At 45.5% G+C, this 21,147-nt stretch overlaps 1 protein-coding gene across 3 annotated transcripts in view; it reads left to right on the top strand.

Moving 5' to 3' along the window:
* Positions 1 to 21,147, top strand: part of dpyda.1 (dihydropyrimidine dehydrogenase a, tandem duplicate 1) — a 149,662-nt gene that overhangs the window by 79,778 nt on the left and 48,737 nt on the right. For all 3 annotated transcript variants that reach the window (XM_031583900.1, XM_031583901.1, XM_012815221.2), the window contains exon 14: positions 18,483 to 18,647. In XM_031583900.1, the coding sequence (XP_031439760.1) occupies positions 18,483 to 18,647 (165 nt within the window). The remainder of the gene's footprint in view (positions 1 to 18,482; positions 18,648 to 21,147) is intronic.

Here is a 21,147-nt window from a genome sequence, read left to right on the forward strand (position 1 = left end):
TGTAAGGAACACACTTTCTGTGACCAGATATCTGACAGGTGATCCTTTAAAAAACAGCCCTTCACTAAAGTAGCAATGCACGTTTCCCATGCAGTAGGGATCTACGAAATGGTTCCTCTGGAATTTTCTACCATCAACTACAGCTGCTGGATTGCCTCTCAGTTTTTGTGAATTTAGGTAAGCTGTTGCATTGGTTTTATTTTTTAGTATTCACAACAAACATTCATGTTCCACCGAGACCTCAGTCTCTCAGTGCCTCAGTCACTCCATCAGATCTGTCAGATACATCCATCTCAGGCCTATTGATTCACTTAAAGCTTTTCTAAGATCAAGAATCTCAGCAGTGAAATTCCAGTTTAAATAGAAGTTTTTTTTTGGCTTGATTTAGACATTTTAGTACTTTGATGTTTTTTTTCCTCTTTTTTCATTTCTGTCTAAACTTTTAATTTCCGCTTACTGGCGATATGAATATTAATTAGCAACATATGTTTGCTGTGTTGATGCTGGTTGGCATCCCTCGATAGCTGAAGCTCGATGAGGATATTACATTATAAAAAAAAGGAATTGGCCATGTCCCAAAACTAATGATAGATGTAGTTGGGGATGGTGCTTGAAGGAGTAAGATATGGAGATCAGATGTTGCCAAATTTGTTGTTTATCTCAGTCGCCTGCCCTCCCTAAACCTCCCCTCGTGAAGTTTATATGAAATAAAGTTATGTGGAATGGCTCTGACCTATTCACCTGTTCTAAAGTGATGTGACCACTGTCTCTTAGTCACTCTCGTTTCAATCTATGGCAGCCAGTAATCACCAGTTGTGTGTACCGCCCCACTCGCCATCTTTCAAAGGTCAGACCCGTTTTTCCCCCCATGGAGGAGATATATAAAAGGACACAAACGCAATAAGAAGGCAGGCTGGATTTGAATGATATTTTCTGTAGCATATGAAATATTATGACTTCAGCAGACGGCTTTGAATGAGCCTAATTTGCCTTGCCTGTGCTTACCAGGGGAGTCCGAGGGGAAGCCAGGCACCGTCTGGACATCTGCTGGAGATTGCATTATCCCATTTCCCAGCAAGCCCAGCTCTCCCGCTCCCTCGCCCACCATTAAGATTGACAGCTGAATATTGTGCCAACGTGAGACGCTAAATATGTTTATGTGAACTTTGTTTCTTTCAGGATTTTAGGGTGTGTGTGTGTGTGTGTGGGGGGGGGGGGGTTGCGTGCGTGCATTTGCATCTGTACCCCACTCACCTTCGTCGAACGGCATTTTTTTTTTATTTCTTTTTTAAACTCTTGACATTTGTAGATGCCAGGGGTCTAATATACTGTTGCAGCTATTGGCTGTCAGCATGCTCAGAAATACCAGCTGATATCTCGGTAAACAGAAATTATATTATTCTTTATTGTGTGCTCAGAGGGAAAGATTGTAAAGGGGCTTTCTTGGGGGGGAGAGATAAAGAAGTTCTTAATGTCAATATGAATGAGCAGGAGGCTCAGTGCTATCGTGCCTCTTAAACACGGGGGGATTTCTTTTTTTAATATCCTGTGCTTCAGCTATTGCCTCTCCTATCAAAACATTACCAGGCCGGGGTATTGATAGCGTTCGAGATGTGCGGCGGATTGTCTATGGATATGAGAATCTTCACGCTTCTGGGCCTCGTCTGCGGCCGGACGTGCGCGGAATCACTAATTAGCCCGCCTGCACAGGGGCTGACGAAGGGGGGTGTGTGTGTGTGTGTGTGGGGGGGGGGTGTGTGTAACTAAGGTGGAGTGCAGGCGAGCTCGGTGATCATTAATTAGAATTAATGAACTGTGCTGTGTGTAAAAAAAAGGGTTCCCCCCAGTCCCCCTACTCCCCCTCGTCCTCATGGTTTGAGACCCCTGTTTGAGACGAAATGCTGGAGGACAGCATCGCAGTGATCCGTGGCGTACTCCACCCACTTCCACTCGTTTCAGGAGTGACAACTGCACTTTCCCTTCCCTTTTTTCCCTTTTTCTATTCTTTTTTTTTCTCTCCTTTGGTGGCCCTCAAATCACACCAATTACCGGACTGTTAGATTCCTGATTGATACGTTTTGGTGTGTTTCTGGCTAATTACAAAATGCAAAGCCCTGAGTGAGAGCAGCGGGGTTAGTCTGCCTGAGAGAGATAGAGGACCGGGCTGACTGTGTCCAATTAACCCATTGGTTGGTCAGCTCTTGCTAAGTCACACCTGTAATTGGTCCAAAGCTGCATGTGTTGATGGGGACCCTGTTAACCCGAGGTAGGAGAACTGATACTCTACTGAACAGCCTTTTGCCTTCCACTCAGATTTAGCCAAGGATTGGGCTTGTGGGCTTTAACATGTGTACTGACTATGCCTCTTGTAGGTATTGGGAGGTATTGTCTGAGATCAAGCATGAAGCATTGAGCTTCAATGATTTTTAATGCATCAGACTTTACGGTGTAGAACTGGCCACCTTTATGTAAAGAAATGGAAGTGCATTCAACTTTTAATTTTTTTATATATATTTTTTTTTGTAGCTCTTGTTTCGCTTTTTCTTGAAAAGAAACTTTTCAGAATTAAATCTTTTCTCCGAACTCACCTTGGCGATGCGGACGTGGGAGGGAGGCGTCGAACGGATCCTATAAGTAGAAGTCGGTAGAGACGGAGGCGCTGACACACATGTCCGCACATTTCAAACGCAATTAAAACAAAGGCTCCTCCAGCGGGCACGCCAGCCCACACTCGCCCGGTACAGTAGCTACAGTTCTCCGATTGCGGGCTCGATTTAATGAGAGAAACGTGGAATAAATCTCCATAGTAACGCAAGCGAGGTGACACACGTCACGTAGTCCAACATCTGCGTGGCTTCGTCCCACATTAAGCATAGCCGGCGGTCTCTCTGTGTGATAGAGTACTTTTCTTTCTTTTTTTTTTTTGCTGGACCAATTAATGACAGAGGTGAAAGGGCACTTGCTTCTGTGATTTGGCTGCTAATAAATAGCATGGTGGTTGCTCTTGTAAATTAACATTTCATTCATCTACTCAGGACTTCGGAGAGGGTCTGTAGCTACACGAATGGAGGGCTGTTTGTCCAGACAGAAAGGCATTAATTCAATTCCAGGATTTTTTTTCCCTGTGAATTCAGACTTCTCATCCAATATGCCACATTGTTCTGGATTAGTCACAGTGTAATTCTTACAAGAGAGACAAGATCTTGATGCATGTGTGATGAGCTGCATTTATGAGGAAAATCTCTCTCTCTCTCTCTCTCTCTCTCTCTCTCTCTCTCCCCCTCTCTCTGCGTGTGTGTGTGTTTGAGATGTTCTCACTGATAGTAGCTCACACACCTTCCAGAGCATTGAAACATCAAAGTGTGTGTGGAGAAATGCCCCCAGACTCCCGTACTTAAATAATTACATAAAAGATCGCCCCAGTCTCCAGGCTCCCAAGGCAGTTGCATCCCACCTTGCACCTCTTTGCAGCTCATTTCCACTTCAGTCCGGCAGCAGTGGATTCTGGGAGGGAGCCAGGGTGTCAGAGTGAAACAGGAATTTCATCACCCAGTGCTGTCTGCCCTGGAACTGCCCTAGATGGACAGAGACCTAAGGCTCTGTGCTGGCCCTGTGCGGTGACAGAAGGCTTTTCACATAATAACACACACACACACACACACACACACACACACACACACACACACACACACATATATACACACTCGTGCACACACACACACACACACACACCACACACATACACACACACACACACACACACACACACAGACACACAGACACACAGACACACAGACACACAGACACACAGACACACAGACACACAGACACACACACACACACACACAAATGCACACAAACACACACAATTACAGACAGACACACACACGCACACACATTTAAAGGCACAAGACACATACAGATACACAACCATAATCTAGGTCACATTCACCCACACACACACACACACACACATACACAGACACACACACACAGATGGACTATGGACAGACACAGGCAGAGATGTTTGGATTTATTCATAATTCTCCAGCTCCTGCTGCACTGCTGCTGTTCATTGAGAACTGTCACAGGCAGTTGCCCTGTCAGCGAAGACTCAAGATGTCTGAGTTAAGGGGTGCCCATAATACTTTTTACTGAGAGATTTATTTTTTATTCCCCCCCTTCACCCTCCCACACCCACACACACACACCTCAACCCTGGCCAGCCTTCCTTCAAACACAGCCCCCTCATAACTGGATTGTAAAATGTGGCATTAACGTGCTCCCACCCTCCACTTAATCATTGTCCGCCGATGGTGTACATGAGAGCTCTATGGTGTCCTCTTCAATTTCACTCCTCTCTTCTCCTCTCTCTTTCTCTCTCTCTCTCTCTCTCTCTCTCTCTCTCTCGCTTTTTATCCCCTGGTGCAGCGTGCCAGTCTTTCGGGAGTCTCAAGACGATCAAGGGACAACTTTCTCTCTCTCTCTCTCTCTCTCTCTCTCTCTCTATCTGTCTGTCTGTCTCTGTCTTTCTACCTCCTCTCTCTCAGGGGAGACGTCCTCATCATCGCCGTCATCATCATCACCCACCTTCCACTTAGCAAACATGTGTCCTCCGCCGTACCTGTCTCATCAGCGGTGATTTCTCCGTGCTAAGACGCAGTTGTTGCACATTAGGGCGACGGGGGGGATGGAGCCTCCGTAGGTGATTCTGCCTCCTGCTCCAACCTGGCAAAAACAGCCCTGTCAAAGCAGTCAGTAAGATCTGAGAGGTGTTGACTAATTGCCTGCTAATTACACAGTAAATTGTCTAATTAAGCTGATAGTTAATTAGGGTAAGCTTGCACAGCAGTCTTATGGAAGTCTGCCTCAGTTTTTTTATTTTTATTCCTGTCGTCTTTGCTTGTTGCTCGTGGCACCCGGGTAGCAGATTTGTGTAATTGGCACGCAGGCAGGGTCTTGTGGTTGACATGTTGCCGGCAGTGCGGCAGAGGTATAAAGTTGTGGAATCGGTACGCGTGGCAAACAGTGGCTTTTGTTGCTTTATGAAGGGCCATGCCTACCAGCGTGTGTGTGCTTGTCTACACAGACATGCATGCATGTGCGTGTGTGTGCGTGTGTCTGAGTATGTGCTGACAGGGTGTGAGTTTATGTGTTGACCCACGTGTGCGGCTACCTGTATCCAGCGTGTGTGTTTATGCCTGTAAGAGTGTGTGTGTGTATTTATGTAAGTGTGTGTGTGTGTGGGGGGGTGTTTCTGTGTATTCAGAGTGTGTCTGTAGGCTAGCGGGCCTTTCCCCTGCATGCCCCCAGTGGTGTGTTGACAGCAGCCAGCGGTCCCCCTGAGCTGGTCTGGGGCTAAGCTGAGCCGAGAATAAGGAGCTCATCATCTCTTCCTCTCCACCTCTGCTTCCTTTCCCCAGGCATCATTGCCTACGCTACCTGCCTCTCCTCCTCCTCCTCGGCCATCAGCGGCCCTTCAACAGGCTGCCAGCTTCAAAGGCCCACATCAATGTGCTTGATTGGAGTTGGCTCATAAAGCTTTCACTCTCTCACTCTCTCTCTTTTTTTCTCTCTCTCTCTCATGCCCCTGTATTACCTCAGTATTTATGTAGGATTTGCCATTGAAAGGAGGCCAACATGAAAGGCTGAAACAAAAAGCTCTCGACCTTCATACCTACAGCATGTTCCGATTCAGCTTTTTGTGGTTATTGAGATGTAATTGTTTGCCAGATGTGCTTTCCCCATTTTGTAAAAGGAATGGCGAACAAAACACTGCAAGAAAACAAAAGAAGAAACCAACAGAGAGAGAGAAAGAAAGAGGGAGAGAGAGAGAGAGAGAAAGAGAGAGGGAGAGAGAGAAAGAGAGAGAGAAATCATTCAATGTCTGAGGCGCTGTAGAAAGCAGGAATGCACATGTAGAGGCATAACACGATCCGCTCAATCTCGCCTCGTCGCCCAATCAATACGGAGGCAGATAGCGAGGCACTCACTGGTCAATCAGCGCTCCAGTCAGCCAATAGTCATCCAGGTCAGCCAGGAGATACTTGGTGAGAGAGCTCTTCATCATGGCGTTGGCAGGGGAAAGGGGCAAAGGCACAACACCACAGCGGACTGTGAACTGCGGCCAGAGATGACATAGATGCTTGTCACCAGTGGCCCCAAAGGTTTTTTTTTTTCGTCAGCATTGAACACACAGGTTTCAAACCGTGTGGTGGCCCTAATGTGATTTGTGTTTGTCTCTGTGTGTGTGTGTGTGTGTGTGTGTGTGTGTGTGTGTGTGTGTGTGTGTGTGTTTTTTTTCAAAGACTCTATTTTCATGTACTTCCATTAACGCTGAACTGTGTTCCCCCTGAAATGTGCCGTGTTTGGTGCTACTGCTACAACTTATGAGATGGAACCAGCTTAATGGTATTAAAGGCTAATTAATCCTATTAAGGATGAACTGAAAATCCATTTCAGAGGTGGAAAAGGAGATGGGAACAACCAGTGCAGGATTTACTGGTCATGATCTCTAGCTAATGATGCTAAAAAAGAACATGCTTTCCAGATCAAAGGCGTATGGTACAAGATGCACCATATCACCGCACAAGCGCATACCACTCGTGGATAGTCTCAGAAACAACTATTTACATGTTTATGAAATGTGTTTGTTAGTTTGTTGATTTGGTAGCGATACTGTATATCTGTCAGGTGATGGCCACTGCTCTTTTGATCATTTTGCAAACGGGATGAATTCATTTCTGCTGTATTCACACACAGAGAGAGCAGCAGGAACGCGCCATGGTAGCGCAGCGGCGTAAAATAAAGTAAACCACTGCACTCCAGCTGTGTGCTTTTTATTTAACAAGCAAGTAAGGTGCTGCTGGGCTCTTTTTTTTCAATCTCCTCCTAAGATTCTGATAAATAAATAAGTCTATAAGAAAATAAAGGATATTAAATACCCCGGGCTCATTAGCTCCCGTTGCATGTTTACAGTTTACAAATACCCCCGTTAATTGGGAGATCAAAGCGGCGGTGACTACCTCTTTGCATGGCTGAGGGGGCAGCCGAGTCGAGGCTGGAAGATCTGGCTGGGCTCCTTATTTGATCAAACTCCTCCGGCTCTCGGCGCTCCCACACCCAGAACATTGATTTGAAGAAGGGGGTATTACCTAGCGTTGCACCATGCTTCAAATAGCTGTTTGGCCTCTTCACTCGCCATGAGTTTGGTTTGTTGCAGAAGAGAATGAGAGAGAATGAGAGAGAATGAGAGAGCTAGAGAGAGAGAGAGAGAGAGAGAGAGAGAGAGAGAGAGGAAGGGAGAGAGGGAGAGGAAGGGAGAGAGGGAGAGGAAGGGAGAGAGGGAGGACAGGACCACACTGTAGATTTGGTTCATGTTTTGGAGATGGTTCTTTCGGGGTGGGTGGTGTGACCATTTTGGAGTTTGCTAGTCTCTGTATAGAATATTTTAACAGCATCCCAAACTTAACTGAATCGTCTGCTGGCAGATTGTCTTATGAGTTTCTCTGTCTGTCGAGGTGTTTCTCCTGTGTAGGCTTACTTATGGTTAGGTCCTGGCTCTTTTCCAGCCATTTTATGTGCAAATGTAAATTGTGATTTCAATTCACAGGAGAAAGAAGGAAGGAAGATTCTATAGCCGGCAGCACACATCCCATTACTGACCCTTTAGGCCAAAGATGTTTGGTGTTTTGTTTCTGCTTTATTTTTTTCAAAGAAAAAGGAAAGAGAAGGGAACGTGTGGAAGAACTGCTTTCATTGAAAGGAGTTACGTTTTAAGTCACTACAGCCTGATGGCTTCACCTACACAGCTGAGAACATAAGAAAAAAAAGGTTTTTTTCCTCTTCTTTTAGAAAAAAAAGTAATTGGTGAAAAGGACTAATGACCACACTGGCGGACAATATCCTTCTTCATTTATCAAGGGGGGTTAATATCCTTTACTTTGACATTCATTTATTGAGTGTCTTTTGGGCAGGATTATTGGGTACCCTCTTCAGGATTGGTGTCACGTCCTTCTGGTGTTGCAGCCCATGCCGTGGTGATTCAGAGTTCCGCCCAACACGTATTGAGTTACAGATTTTGTACCTGAGAATGTTTTTGAACAGCCATTGCTGTTGATTTCCTACAACAGCACTAACCTGCGTTGGCACACAGATATGCAATGTGTGTGTGTGTGTGGTGTGTGTGTGTGTGTGTGTGTGTGGTGTGTGTGTGTGTGGTGTTACTGATACAAGATCCGAGAAGGAAATCAATGGCTCGCCGTTCCAGCCTTTCGTTCCGCATGCTTGCCCAGAAACGCAGCGCTGGCTGCCTGGCGCGATGTTCTCCCTCGTTAGCACTTCACCGAGAGGAACTCAAGGCCTTCCGACAGCAATTCATCGCACCTTCAGGAATTCAAAGGATGTGCTCTCATTGTGTGTCAGGCCCCCTTTTCATCGCCACAGAGAGAGCGAGAGTTGTCACATGGTTTATCAAGGCTCCGAGCTCACACGTGTCGTGTGGATGTTCTCATGGCATAGACGTTGTCATGGATTCAAGGTTGCTTGGATTTATAAGTGACAGCTAAAGAGAGAAACAGAGCGAAAGAGAGGGAAAGAGATGAGGAATGGGAATAGAAGAGAGAGAGAGAGAGAGAGAGAGAGAGAGAGAGAGAGAGAGAGAGAGAGAACTGGGAGACAATTGAGATGATCTGCCTTAGAAATCATAACAATAAACCAAAGTAATCTTAGTCAAGGTAGTCGTATGTTCTTCATCTCTTTCACATGCACACATACATGAAAGGCACACCTGCACTGGCACATTCTCACATAAAGGGTTAGAGCTGCAGAAGCAAACATTTAGTGGATATGCAATAGTTCATACACATTCCTTTCATTCCAAAAACTGTATGTGTCATGTTCTGTAAGATGGAGGCAAAGTACTGCAGTAATAGTAGACTGAGCTGCACATTGCTGACTGCATACAGTTGAATTGATGCTGTCCTGTAAACCGACATTTTCTGAGAATCAGCCATATTGTCATAAAGACACATTCCCTCTATAGGGTGTCAAGTACAACAGACCTTATTTTGCAGACAGAGTGCATTCTGAGCTACTAAATACAATTTATTATGAAACTAATAATAATAATAATAATAATAAATGCATTCATTCTCCACACCTACCTTACAGTATGCTAGCAACAATATTGATGACAAGGTCTAATTGAACAATGTCAAAACCCACAGAAAACAAATAGAACAGAGAAAGAGACCAGTCAAAATGTTCATACAAAATACTATAGATCTAAAGACTGAAAGGACCTTAATAGCCTACTTTCACGCAAACAGCAACCGCGGGGTTATAGAACAGCATGCTGGGAGTCACTTACAGTCTTCTACCTGAGTCATCCGTTTTGTTTTCTGTGCACAAAAGAATGTGAAAGACAGTGCTAACGCTTTTGTGTTTTCCATAGACAAAAGGCATTATGGTGTTACATGGTTCCGTAATAAATGAATGCATTTTGTAGCGCAGAATGCGTTTTGTCTACGAGAGAAGACCTGTCACACTTGGTGGCCCATCTCCCTCCTCATCAGCGGTGACGCAGATTATATCCATCCCTGCGGTTACTTAAAGCTCTGACCATTGCACAATTACTCTGATGCACCTCTGCGTTCTGTGGGAACAGGCCCTCACTCTTAGACCCTACTCTCCTCCTGATGACAGCCATAAACAAGCAGGGATTAAAGCAATGGCCCTTGCAAGTGTTCAGATCTGGACTTTGGGGACTAAGACAGACGATGTCCAGAAAGCCATGAGGTGCACTTTAAAATAAAAATCCCATTTTATGGTTTTATTTATTTATTTATTTATTTATTTATACATTCATACTTTATGATGTTCCTCTTCCTGGCACCCTGCGTTGGACGACTGGAGAGCTCACTGGAGGGAGAGAGGAGGCAGCCTCGCTTTGATTTTTCTGTCATGGCTGTTTATAATGATTAATGCCTCGACATGCAGCCACTCAGAGTAATTATGGTTCGATTTAAAAAAAAAAAAAAATCTTATTCCCCATAGCCCCCTACCCTCATGCCAACTCCATGATGGGATGCCAGGAAAGTCCAAAGGAGTGAGAAGTTTCTTTTTCACTCGATTTCCAAGCCAAAATGGGCGGCAGATCTTTGAAAGCTCTTTGAGGCATATTCCTCTTTGCCTGCAGACTTTGGGGTGCAGTCAGGCCTGGTCCTATTATGTGCACTTACCCTCGTGCATCCTTGAGGTGCATCTGGAGGTGCTCACTTTTGTGTTGCAGTGGGATGAAGCACAAAAAGGGTGCCAACTCTGCTGTCACGCTTCCAACCCCTTGAATGCTTACACTCTGGTTGTTCACCAGCCTAGGAAGTCACAGAAGTCTGCATCTTAAGATGCACCTCATGTGAGAACAATTTATGTTTTAAAGTAATATTATTCTAAAAACCAAAGGCTAAAAATACTAATTGCTCCTTTGTAACCTCTTTTTAGCAAGGCAACAGAAAGGGATAAAAAATCCCCTACTGAATAGTCTTTACACCCCTCAAGGGTGTAACGAGATACGGGATAATTAAAGAATTGCCCGGATCAATTTTGTTCTTTTGAATCCCAGAAGCAGTGGTGCATATATCTGTTGTTGTTGTTTAAAGGTTGGGCATAAAATAATGTATTACCCTTGGGTGTGACCAGGTCTCTGATACCCACCAGCCTATCACACAGTCAGCTCTCCTTCTTTTAAAAAGAAAATCAATGTGTTTTTGCCAGGGTGAATTGCTAATTTCAGCCAATGTGATCACGTTCGTCATTTGAAATGCAGAGCAGAGAAAAGAGAATAGGCAGGGAATTAGAGAAAGCGAGAGAGAGAGAGAAAGGGAGAGAGAGAGAGAGAAAGAGGAAGAATTGTTTCATAATAGAGTCTAAATAGGCCAGCCTGTTTAATGCTTGACATTTCCCTGGAAATGTTTCGTATGATTACAAATTATGTTGCAAGTGTCGACACACACAGCAATACAACATTACAGTGGTTTATTTTCAATCAATGATTTGGCAATGGTAATTCTCATACTTGTTATGCCACAGTGGAGTGTGTGAGGTGAGGCAGGATTTGTCAACTACCTGGCATGGGTACTCTGGCATTATGGTATCTCACAGCCACTCTTAATAGCGCACCTGGCATGGGTACTCTGGGATTAGGGTACCTCACAGCCACTCTTAATAGCGCACCTGGCATGGGTACTCTGGGATTAGGGTACCTCACAGCCTCTTTACAGCAGACCTGGCATGGGTACTCTGGCATTATGGTATCTCACAGCCTCTCTTTACAGCGGACCTGGCATGGGTACTCTGGGATTAGGGTACCTCACAGCCACCTTACAGCGGACCTGGCATGGGTACCCTGGCATTAGGGTATTGCCCAGTCTCTTTACAGTGGACCTGGCATGGGTACTCTGGCATTAGGGTATTGCACAGCCTCTTTACAGTAGACCTGGCATGGGTACTCTGGCATTAGGGTATCTCACAGCCACTCTTTACAGCGAACCTGGCATGGATACTCTGGCATTAGGGTACCTCACAGCCACTTTACAGCGGACCTGGACTGCAGAAGGTATTACGGCACCACAGCACTGGCAAACGATTTGTGTTTTTGTGATTCAAGTGCTTAATGCGGAATTTACACTGTGAAAGTGAAGTGAAGAAACTGTGCACCAAAAGCTCACACGTTCCAAAAAAAATAAAAAAATCCATTCAGGTGAATAGATTTTTTTAATATATATCTCCAGGTCTCTCTAATCCCATTTCAAGTTGAGAACAAAGTGATTCTTTCTCCTCATCGGGAGACAGAAGCGACGCCCTCTGGCAACGAGTTCAATAAAAACACGGTGTCTGCGACACTCCTGCCACCTGTATCTGATACCTCCTGTAATGCCTCTCACGTGACTCTTTTAAAAGACAGACACCCCCTTAATTGATTTCAAATCTCCTCCCCCCCAGCCACTTGTAAAATTAGATGTGGAATCGTGTCAAGAAACTTGCCATGAAAGAAAGTATTAACTTGGAATGTGCCATTATCATTAATGCATCTCTCCTTCTCCCACCCCCCCTATCTCTCATTCAGAGTTAGAATAGGAGACGCTTCACACATTTTAGCCAGCGGCCATTGCTGATCCACTGAAATAACAGAAGCCACAGGAAGATGTAGCGCACAGCCTCTCAATGGTGAAATATTTGATATGGTATTAGTTCTAGCCTGTGGTTTAATGTGTGGGATTATCTCGCCGTCGTCTGTATGTTCTGCTCTTGACCTCTCCTGCTTTTCTGAGGAGACAAGGAGAGAGAGAGAGAAAGAGAGAGAGAGCGAGAGAGTGAGAGAGAGAAAGTGAAGTGAAGCACTCATCCTCAGGGCAGAAAGAAAGCATACATATAAAAAGAAACAAATCATTTAATCTCCAAATGAGAGGAGATAAGGGAATCACTTCACTCAACATTCTCTGCCATTAGAGCCCACCTCCCTTTGAAAGAATAGCCAGAGCTGCGGCGGCCATGATTGTGTCTGGTAATATGTTTCTTTGTTTGTTTCTCCTTGTCTGTTCAGGAACTGCAGAATAGATGGTTGAAAGTTAAATATTAACCAGGATCTTTGCTAATACTTGGGTTATAAATGACTACCAGATGAAAGTGGTCCTGTCTGAACTGAGAGTTTTAATTCCATTCTAAATTACTTCTCATAGCATTGTATCAATCACTGACCAAAACGTTGATGATGAATGCTGTCCTAGGATATTATTGAAAACATACATTGACCTCTGTGTCTATATAGGCATATGTATGCTTTTGTGTTTGAATGTGTGTGAGACACAGCAAAGTGTCATACATCGTATACATATAGTCTATAGTCATATAGTCTATAGACATTGCTGTATACTGTATGTCTATATCATTGTTGTCTGTGAATATACTTTACAGTATCTTACAATCTTACAGCGAAAGAGACGGGAAGCAAGTGAGAGAGAAAGCACGTCACCGTAGAACACTGTAGTCTATGTATTCTTCATACAATGTGTGTCTGTGTTTGCGTGAATACGTGTGTGTGTGTGTATGTGTGTGTTTGTGTGTGAGAGTCATGGTGTGGTCCACTGCGTTCGATTAGTATTTCTTGCATGTGCTCCTTGCTGAAAAGGCTGTTTGCTGTGAGGAAGGATTAGGCTCCTGTGGCGGCGCGATAAAGCTGGGTTAGCTGAAAAACACACACATAGCTGTTCACAGATCAGCCCTGACTGAAAGGGAGAGTGCTTAGCCATTCTGCTCTCTGACAGGTTAGAAGTTGTTAATGGACAGCAGGCTCCTGTGTTTTTTCCCCCTCCTCTTCTCCTTTCCTTCATTTTTTTAAACAGCTGGAAGTCCTTCAAAGGTATTAAGCAGAGGGGGGGGTGGGGGGGTGGGGGGGAGGAGGGGAGGAGGGGAAGGGGAAGATAATTGGAACAGGCAGGACATGTTCAGTCACACAAGGTTGTTGTTTTTTTTTCTTTTTGCACTGGGTAGATGGAAAGGTTGTGAAGAATAAAAGAGAGGAACTTGTGTCCGTCCGTGGAACATGTCAATCCACTCTCCTGCTCCAGCGCCTGCCAGACTGCGCTCTCCTGCCCGTGGCCGACGGATGCACGTGTTAACATGGCGGCGTGTGAGCTGGGGTTGCGTGGAGGCCACATGTTGGACAGGACACACCTCTAGGAATCCAATTTGCTCGGGATGCACGGTCACTGGCTGGACATATGAGTGTGTGTGTGTGTGCCTGTGCGTCTGTGTTTCTGTGCATGTGTGTGTGTTTGTCATTGTGAGTGTGTGTGTGTGTGTGTGTGTGTGTGTGTGGCTGTCTGTCTTATCTTCCAGCACTGTGTGTGGCACCTGCGCTGGGGTGCGGCGCAGCGCGCCAGGCCTCTACCTTTGGGCGATTTCCATGCCTCCCACTTGCTTAATATTAAAACGCTTGTTCCGGCTCAGGCCTGATAATAGCGCGGCGCCGGCAGCCAAATGTTCCCCCGGTCACGGCTTCATTAAATACAGGCTTGCAGATTCTGCCCCGAGCCCTTGGGGTGGCTGTCTCAATTCGCCAGCGCGCCGTCACTGAAGGGCGCCTCACTCCTATTAAAGCAGGAGGGTGTGGAGAAAAAAAAAAAAAAACGAGAAGAAAAACTTGTTACATCTTCATTCACCAGTCGCCACCAGTCACACCCCTACACCCCCCCCCCCCTCCTCCATTCACCGCAGCACCAAACCTATCACAGCCCCCCCCCTCGCCTCCTGCCCATTCCCATCCGAAATGACATACACTTGTCATCTGTCATTTGTCACCGGTGGCGCCTAGTGTTTTAAATGTGGGGTTAATATAAGCCGGTATTTAATAACGTGTCTTTCAGCAATTATTCCACTGCTTCATTCATTCGTTATTCATTCATATTCATTATCATTAGGAATTATTGTTTATATTGACATGCAATAGGTATCATTGTAGATGAAACCATGTGGTGTTTGCAGTTTGGGAAATGTGGGATATTGTGTGAATCTTGCGTTCTGTCTGCCAGAATACAAATTGAATACTGAGCTCATGGAGGTGTTCTGTCTCAGGCTTTCTTTTTTTTTTTGAGTCCAAAATCCTTTATTTATTTATTTTATTTTACCACCAGAAGTGTGCAGCTGATAAAGGGATAAAAAATGCTTTGCCATACAGTAGCTTATCAAACACATGCAAATGAACTGTAATTAGCACTAATGAACGTTTCCTGTCGGTGCAGTGAGGGAAAAATGCCCAAATGTTATGAAATTGGAACGCCATTATCTTAATGGTTCTGTGAGGGGTGGATCCCAATTAGGATATGCAAATTGATTGTGTAAACGGTTAATTTATGATAGGCAGTTTATCGCGGGGCGGTGAATGGATGTGTCATGGGATGGATGGGCACAGGGTGTGTGTGTGTGTGTGTGTGTGTGTGTGGTGGGGGGATCTGGCGTTAGGGATGATCAGTTTAAGCTCCAGAACTGATCCTGGGACTGGGAAATGTATTACCAGTACACCAGTAATACCAATATTTTCAACAAGCGCCATCTGCACGGGCCAGTGTGAGGACTGCTTTGTTATGCATGCAGAAGCTGATTCCCCCCTCCACACACACACACACACACACCATCCCCGCCACCACAAAACATCTAAGGGTGTATTTGCATTGCTAGTTCAGTAGCTTTCCACTTCTGTATCAACACAGAATCCCACCAGCCTGGGCTGTATGGCTAATAAAATATCTCTCCACCATGTATATGTTATAAGCCCAAGAGTGTAGCATAATTCATTGTGCACAGAATAAGGCGCTGCATCATAAAGCATAATGTGCTGCGTATAATAATACAGGCCTGCTATAGATTTAAGGGTCCGACCACGGCCCTACATAACTGACTGTACTACGCATCAGCAAGTATTATGAAGAGTGCACAGCAGTATGTGAAGAATTTTGAAGCACATGTGCACAGTACATAGTACACAGAGCACCGTTTCTGCTGTTACAGAAAGAATGAAAAAAAAAGACATACAGAAAGAAAAACAGGAGAAGAAAAGGAAAGGGAAAAGACAGAAAGACAGAAATAGACGTTCTGACACTAACCAAAAAGACCTCTCTTTTGCCCTCCTGGAGAAGTGGGGCACTATTTAGAATTCCAGTGGCACTGCCCCCCTGCCCCACACACCCCCACCCTTCACCCAGACCCTCTGTTTGCTCTGTACAAAGTGACCTTGCATTTGTCGGCGTTTCGTGGCTTGCCGTAGCCATTAGTGGGGCCAGCCAAAACATTAGCCCATGTTGTCCGGCCGTGTTGCCTCCCTCTCTGGTGCTGGTGTTGTTTGTGTGAAGCAAGGGGTGATTACTGACCAGCCCGTGAAGCAGGACATCAGAACAAAAAAATGCTCCCCTTCACAAGAATCAAATTACTACTGGACCCTATGATGGTTTGGCAGGGTTCCTGTCCAGGTGGAGTTAGCCAGTGCTTGAGGTTTGATGTAGGCCTTTATAAAGGAAGGGACATTCATCACTGCACAGGGGTAGACAAAAAAAGTAAGGGAGTGGTAAGAACTAGGTGGGGGGTGGAGAGGAGGAAGAGTGGGAGAGAGAGAGCCAGAGGGAGGGATGTGATAGAGGTTGAGAGAGAGAGAGAGAGGGAGGGATGTGATAGGGGTTAGAGTGAGAGAGAGAGAGCCAGAGGGAGGGATGTGATAGGGGTTAGAGCGGGAGAGAGAGAGCCAGAGGGAGGGATGTGATAGGGGTTGAGAGAGAGCCAGAGGGAGGGATGTGATAGGGGTTAGAGAGGGAGAGAGAGAGCCAGAGGGAGGGATGTGATAGGGGTTAGAGAGAGAGCCAGAGGGAGGGATGTGATAGGGGTTGAGAGAGAGCCAGAGGGAGGGATGTGATAGGGGTTGAGAGAGAGCCAGAAGGGAGGGATGTGATAGGGGTTAGAGCGGGAGAGAGAGAGCCAGAGGGTGGGATGTGATAGGGGTTAGAGCGGGAGAGAGAGAGCCAGAGGGTGGGATGTGATAGGGGTTAGCCGGGGGATGCTTACAGGTGAAAGAATGCACAGCATTCAGCTATTGCAGAGGTGGACCAATCACAGGGCAGGAGAGAGAGAGAGAGAGAGAGGGAGTGGGACATTATTTATGAAATGCGAACAGACAGATGAAGGCCTTTATTTTGTAATGTAAAAGCAGTTCTTTTCTGTGTTCTTGAGAACTTCATTTTCTCTTGCAAGGAGTAGTAATTCAATGTCGTTCTTGAGTGTGTGATTAAAAATAAACATACTTTGGTTTCGGAAGGCCCTCAGGAAAGAAAAATGAAATAGAAGTATTGAATACATGCCATGTATTTCTGTAACAAATGAGTATGATTGCCCTTTTACAGAAATAATGATGGCCTAAGAACATCCCCTGTTCATGGAGTGGTGATTTCTATTTCGGGACAGAAAATATGTAGACTTTCTGTAAGGACATTTGTTTGTTCTCATTCATCATAGAGTTTAGGATGTCAACAGATATTGTGTTTATATGTATAGGTACAATGTAGACTTTTATTAATAATAGTATACCTGACTGAAATGTCCAACTGGAACAACCCCCTTCAGCAAGTCTGCTGATGTTTAGAAAGTGTGGGTGCCTGTGCCTTTCAGTGATTTTGTCAGTGTAAGCAAATTGGTGAAAAGTCTGTAAAACTGAGTATTGCTGGTCTCCCAGATAGTGGCCAACTGTGATACAGATTTGGCATGGACCATCCCCCCATCCCCCAACTCCAGCCCTTACCCCTGGGTAGTCTGTGGCATACCATAGTATAATGAATTTGATGTGCATCTTTTGTGTGTGTGTGTGTGTGTGTGTGTATGACTGATTTTATGTGTGTGTGTGTGTGTGTGTGTGTGTGTGTGTGTGTGTGTGTATGACTGATTTCCTGATCTTCTGTTTCTAACCTGTCTCTGTTCTCTCCCATATAGTAGACCTTTACCTGCAAATGCTGAAGGATGCGATAACATTGTTCCTCATCACCATAACCAATAATTACATATAATCATATAAGGCAACTTAGCTCTGTCCACTCACTTTGTCTCTTTTCTTCTCCTCCTACACTAGCCTATCTGGATGCCGCCGCAGTCTTTTCACCCGATCTACCGGCAGAAACCCTCTGCTTACAGCTGCCCATTCCCCCCCAAACTAATATGCACAAACTCTGCTCTGCTTATAATACATACTGTATGCCAGCGTATTTACCCGTAAGATAAACAAATGCCATTATTGACATAGTTTTCTGCTTCATTGCTCTGCTCATCCTTATAATAGTATTCTTATGAGGACACGGTATACCCACTAAGCTGTTCTACAGCTAGCACTTTGAATGCTGGCTCTCCCCATTTTTATCCACTATTAATTCTGTGTATTTCATGTATATGCCTTCTTTTATGTTTCATGGAATCATGTATGATGATTCTGAATTGAGTATGGGAATGCTAATATGTTCTATCCTCTGATGCGTGTATGAATCCATCTGCTTGCTCCTGATTCTCTCTTCTCCTTCTCTCCTCCCTTCCCTTCTGCCCCCCCCCCCCCCATCTCTGTACCTGGCTGGCCCCAAGCAGATGGGTCCCCCCTTTCAGTTGAGGTTCTGCTCAAGGTTTCTTCCTGATAAAAGGGAGTTTTTCCTTGCCCCAGTAGTGCCTTAGTGCTTGCTGTAGGGGGTTCAGGCTCTGGATTCTGGAGACAATTTCATTGTTCTTGGCACAATATAAATAAAATTGAATTGAATTGAAGTCATATAACAGGACTTCTGTATAATGCCACAATGACAGCTGTACCTCACAAAATATTGCCTACAAAATAAACCCTATCGATTCCATTGCCGGCATTCCCAATCTACCCTACACTAACCATATACTGTTCTTTTCTCTTAACACAGGATTTGGTCACCAATGTCTCTCCTCGTATAGTGCGCGGGACTACCTCGGGCCCTATCTATGGCCCGGGCCAGGGCTCCTTCCTCAACATCGAGCTGATCAGCGAGAAGACCGCCGCGTACTGGTGCCAGAGTGTCACCGAACTCAAAGCCGACTTCCCCCTCAACGTAAGTGCCTCAGTCACTCTCGTTCAACGCCGTCGTCACGCTGCTTCATCAAAACACAAACGATGGCAATCGTTAGTCTGAAGACGCACACAAGGGCCCTCATTTTGATACTAGTTTTGCGAAACAACTCCTCCCTTGATCTGGCACCCTGAGACGTCACTCACCGTTTTCCAGCCTCACAGGGCCCCTGGAGCAGCTCAGCCTTCTGTGTGTTTGTGCTAATTAGCACCCCCCGTCCCTGCCCGCTAGTTCAGCACGCTTGTCATGGAATTTGAAAATTATTTAAATATTAACTCCACACCGAGCGTTGTATTATTCATTCTAATTTGATGCTCATGTTTGTTAATGGGAGCCAAATATTTATGATGTGTGTGTGTGCAACCGAAAAAAGAAGAATTTAATGTTTTTTTTTCTCAACGGTTGCATTATTTATATTGGGAGAACAGCATATGGCGGGCTGAAATTATGAAAATGACACTTCATTTGTTCCCTCTGAAGCTTTCTGCATTCATTTTTCTTTAAAAAACATGTGACAGTGTTTGTAACTTAAGAGCAATCGATTGATTTTTCTTTTCGTTAACTGATTGCCCCCTTGATTATTTTCAGGCGTGATGAGGCTGACTTTCCAGCTCTCAATTTAAACACTGTGTGTGTGTGTGTGTGTGTGTGTGTGTGTGTGTGTGTGTGTGTGTGTGTGTGTGTGTGTGTGTGTGTGTGTGTGTGTGTCTGTCTGTGTCTGTCTGTGTGTGTCTGTGTGTGTGTCTGTGTGTCTGTGTGTGTGTGTGTGTGTGTGTGTGTGTGTGTGTGTGTGTGTGTGTGTGTGTGTGTGTGTGTGTGTGTGTGTGTGTGTGTGTGTGTGTGTGTGTGTGCGTGCGCGCGCGCGCGCGCGCGCGTGCGTGCGTGCGTGCGTGCGTGCGTGCGTGCGTGCGTGCGTGCGTGCGTGTGCGTGTGCGTGTGTGTGTATGTGTAATGATGAAATCCCCTGAGGTGCCTGTCGGGTCTGAGATCAGTGAGCGAGTCGCTCGTGTAATAGCATCCTTTTCCTCACTACTGATTGAACTGAAGATCTGCCTGTCTGAATTAGCAGATCTCAGATATTCCACCGGATTACAAAGAGCTTTGTGAAATCACTTGGCTGCGAAGACAATGTGGGTATGCACCTCTGACCAATTTAAAAAAAGTGTGTGTGTGTGTGTGTATGTGTATGTGTCTGTGTGCACCTGTGAGTGCATGTGTGTGTCATGTCATTGTCAACAGCTGTCAGCACGTGCTCCTACAATGTTACTGTGCATCGTTGCTTTAGTGCAAGCTGGCGTTTGGCTGATGTGAGAAGGGTTAAGGTGGCTGCCGGCGCCAGAGGGGCAGGAGATCCATGTGATTGCCTGTGTCAACAGAAGGGGAGTAGCGGGGTCACCATGCCCCTAGTGCTGGGGCTCAGGCTCTCGACGCTCACAGTCCTAACACTCTTTAACACAGCCGCGCCTGGGACTTATACAATTCGCTCTGAGGTGGGAAAGGAGAAAAAAATAATCTTAACACTCCTTGCAACGTCCAATACTAACAGCATTTCACTGTGGACGTTGGCAGGTCAAGGATCTCTGATGCATACCCTTCCTCTTTTTCCCCCTCCTTGATTGTAGCCTCCAACGGTGCAATTTCTCTCCTCTCCCCAATTACGTTGCTCACGGAGGAACGGCTGCTTCTCTGCAAGCACGCCCGCCCGCTACCAATGAAGACAGTGGTGCAGAGATTATGTCTTTGCAGTGAGAGAGGGGGGGAGAGAGAGAGAGAAGATAGAAAAGAAAAAAAGACAATCTAAAAGAAAAAAATCTTGTATTTTCATGAGAGTGACAGAGATTTCCAGGTGACTGATCTCCGTGGAGAAGCGTTGTTATAGTGCTTGAGGTTTGGGATGGAGGTGTTGGTTGGGGATGGTGGGGGTGAGGGTGGTTGCAGGCGGATGGGATAGTTGGGGGAGAGTTTCGTTGGATGGTGCAGGGGAGTCATGGCTTCCAGTGGCTCGGAGGCGTTATTGAGCCGATAACGAGGTAATCCCTGCCACTCGGAGAGACTCTGCGGGGTTCGCGCCGGTTAACTCAGTCACTGCGGAAAGAGGCTTGATGCCCGGATTGTGTTTAATATACTGGGTTCTGCTTGGGGGGTAGCAAGTCTCCCGCTTGCTTTTCAGTAGAAGCCTCCTCTGTGTAATCTATGGAGAAATAGAGAAAGGTCACAGGATGGGGGTGGAGATCAAAATAGACTACATCCACCAGCTCTTCTGCAAGTTCAATTAAACACATCATCAAAGACTGCAGTCTGCAAGTGTATGCCAGCATCTATAGATTATATAGATATAAGTGGGCTTTTTTATAAGCTTTTTTTCATGATGTAGTTTATGTGAGGTGGTCAGATAGTGGCAATTACCGCAGTATGGCAAAGTATTTCAAGAATAGCCCACATCAAATGTCACTTATATGTCAGTGTGGTTTGGTGAATCTCA

Source organism: Clupea harengus, chromosome 17 (assembly GCF_900700415.2).
Source record: "Clupea harengus chromosome 17, Ch_v2.0.2, whole genome shotgun sequence".
Lineage (NCBI taxonomy): Eukaryota > Metazoa > Chordata > Actinopteri > Clupeiformes > Clupeidae > Clupea > Clupea harengus.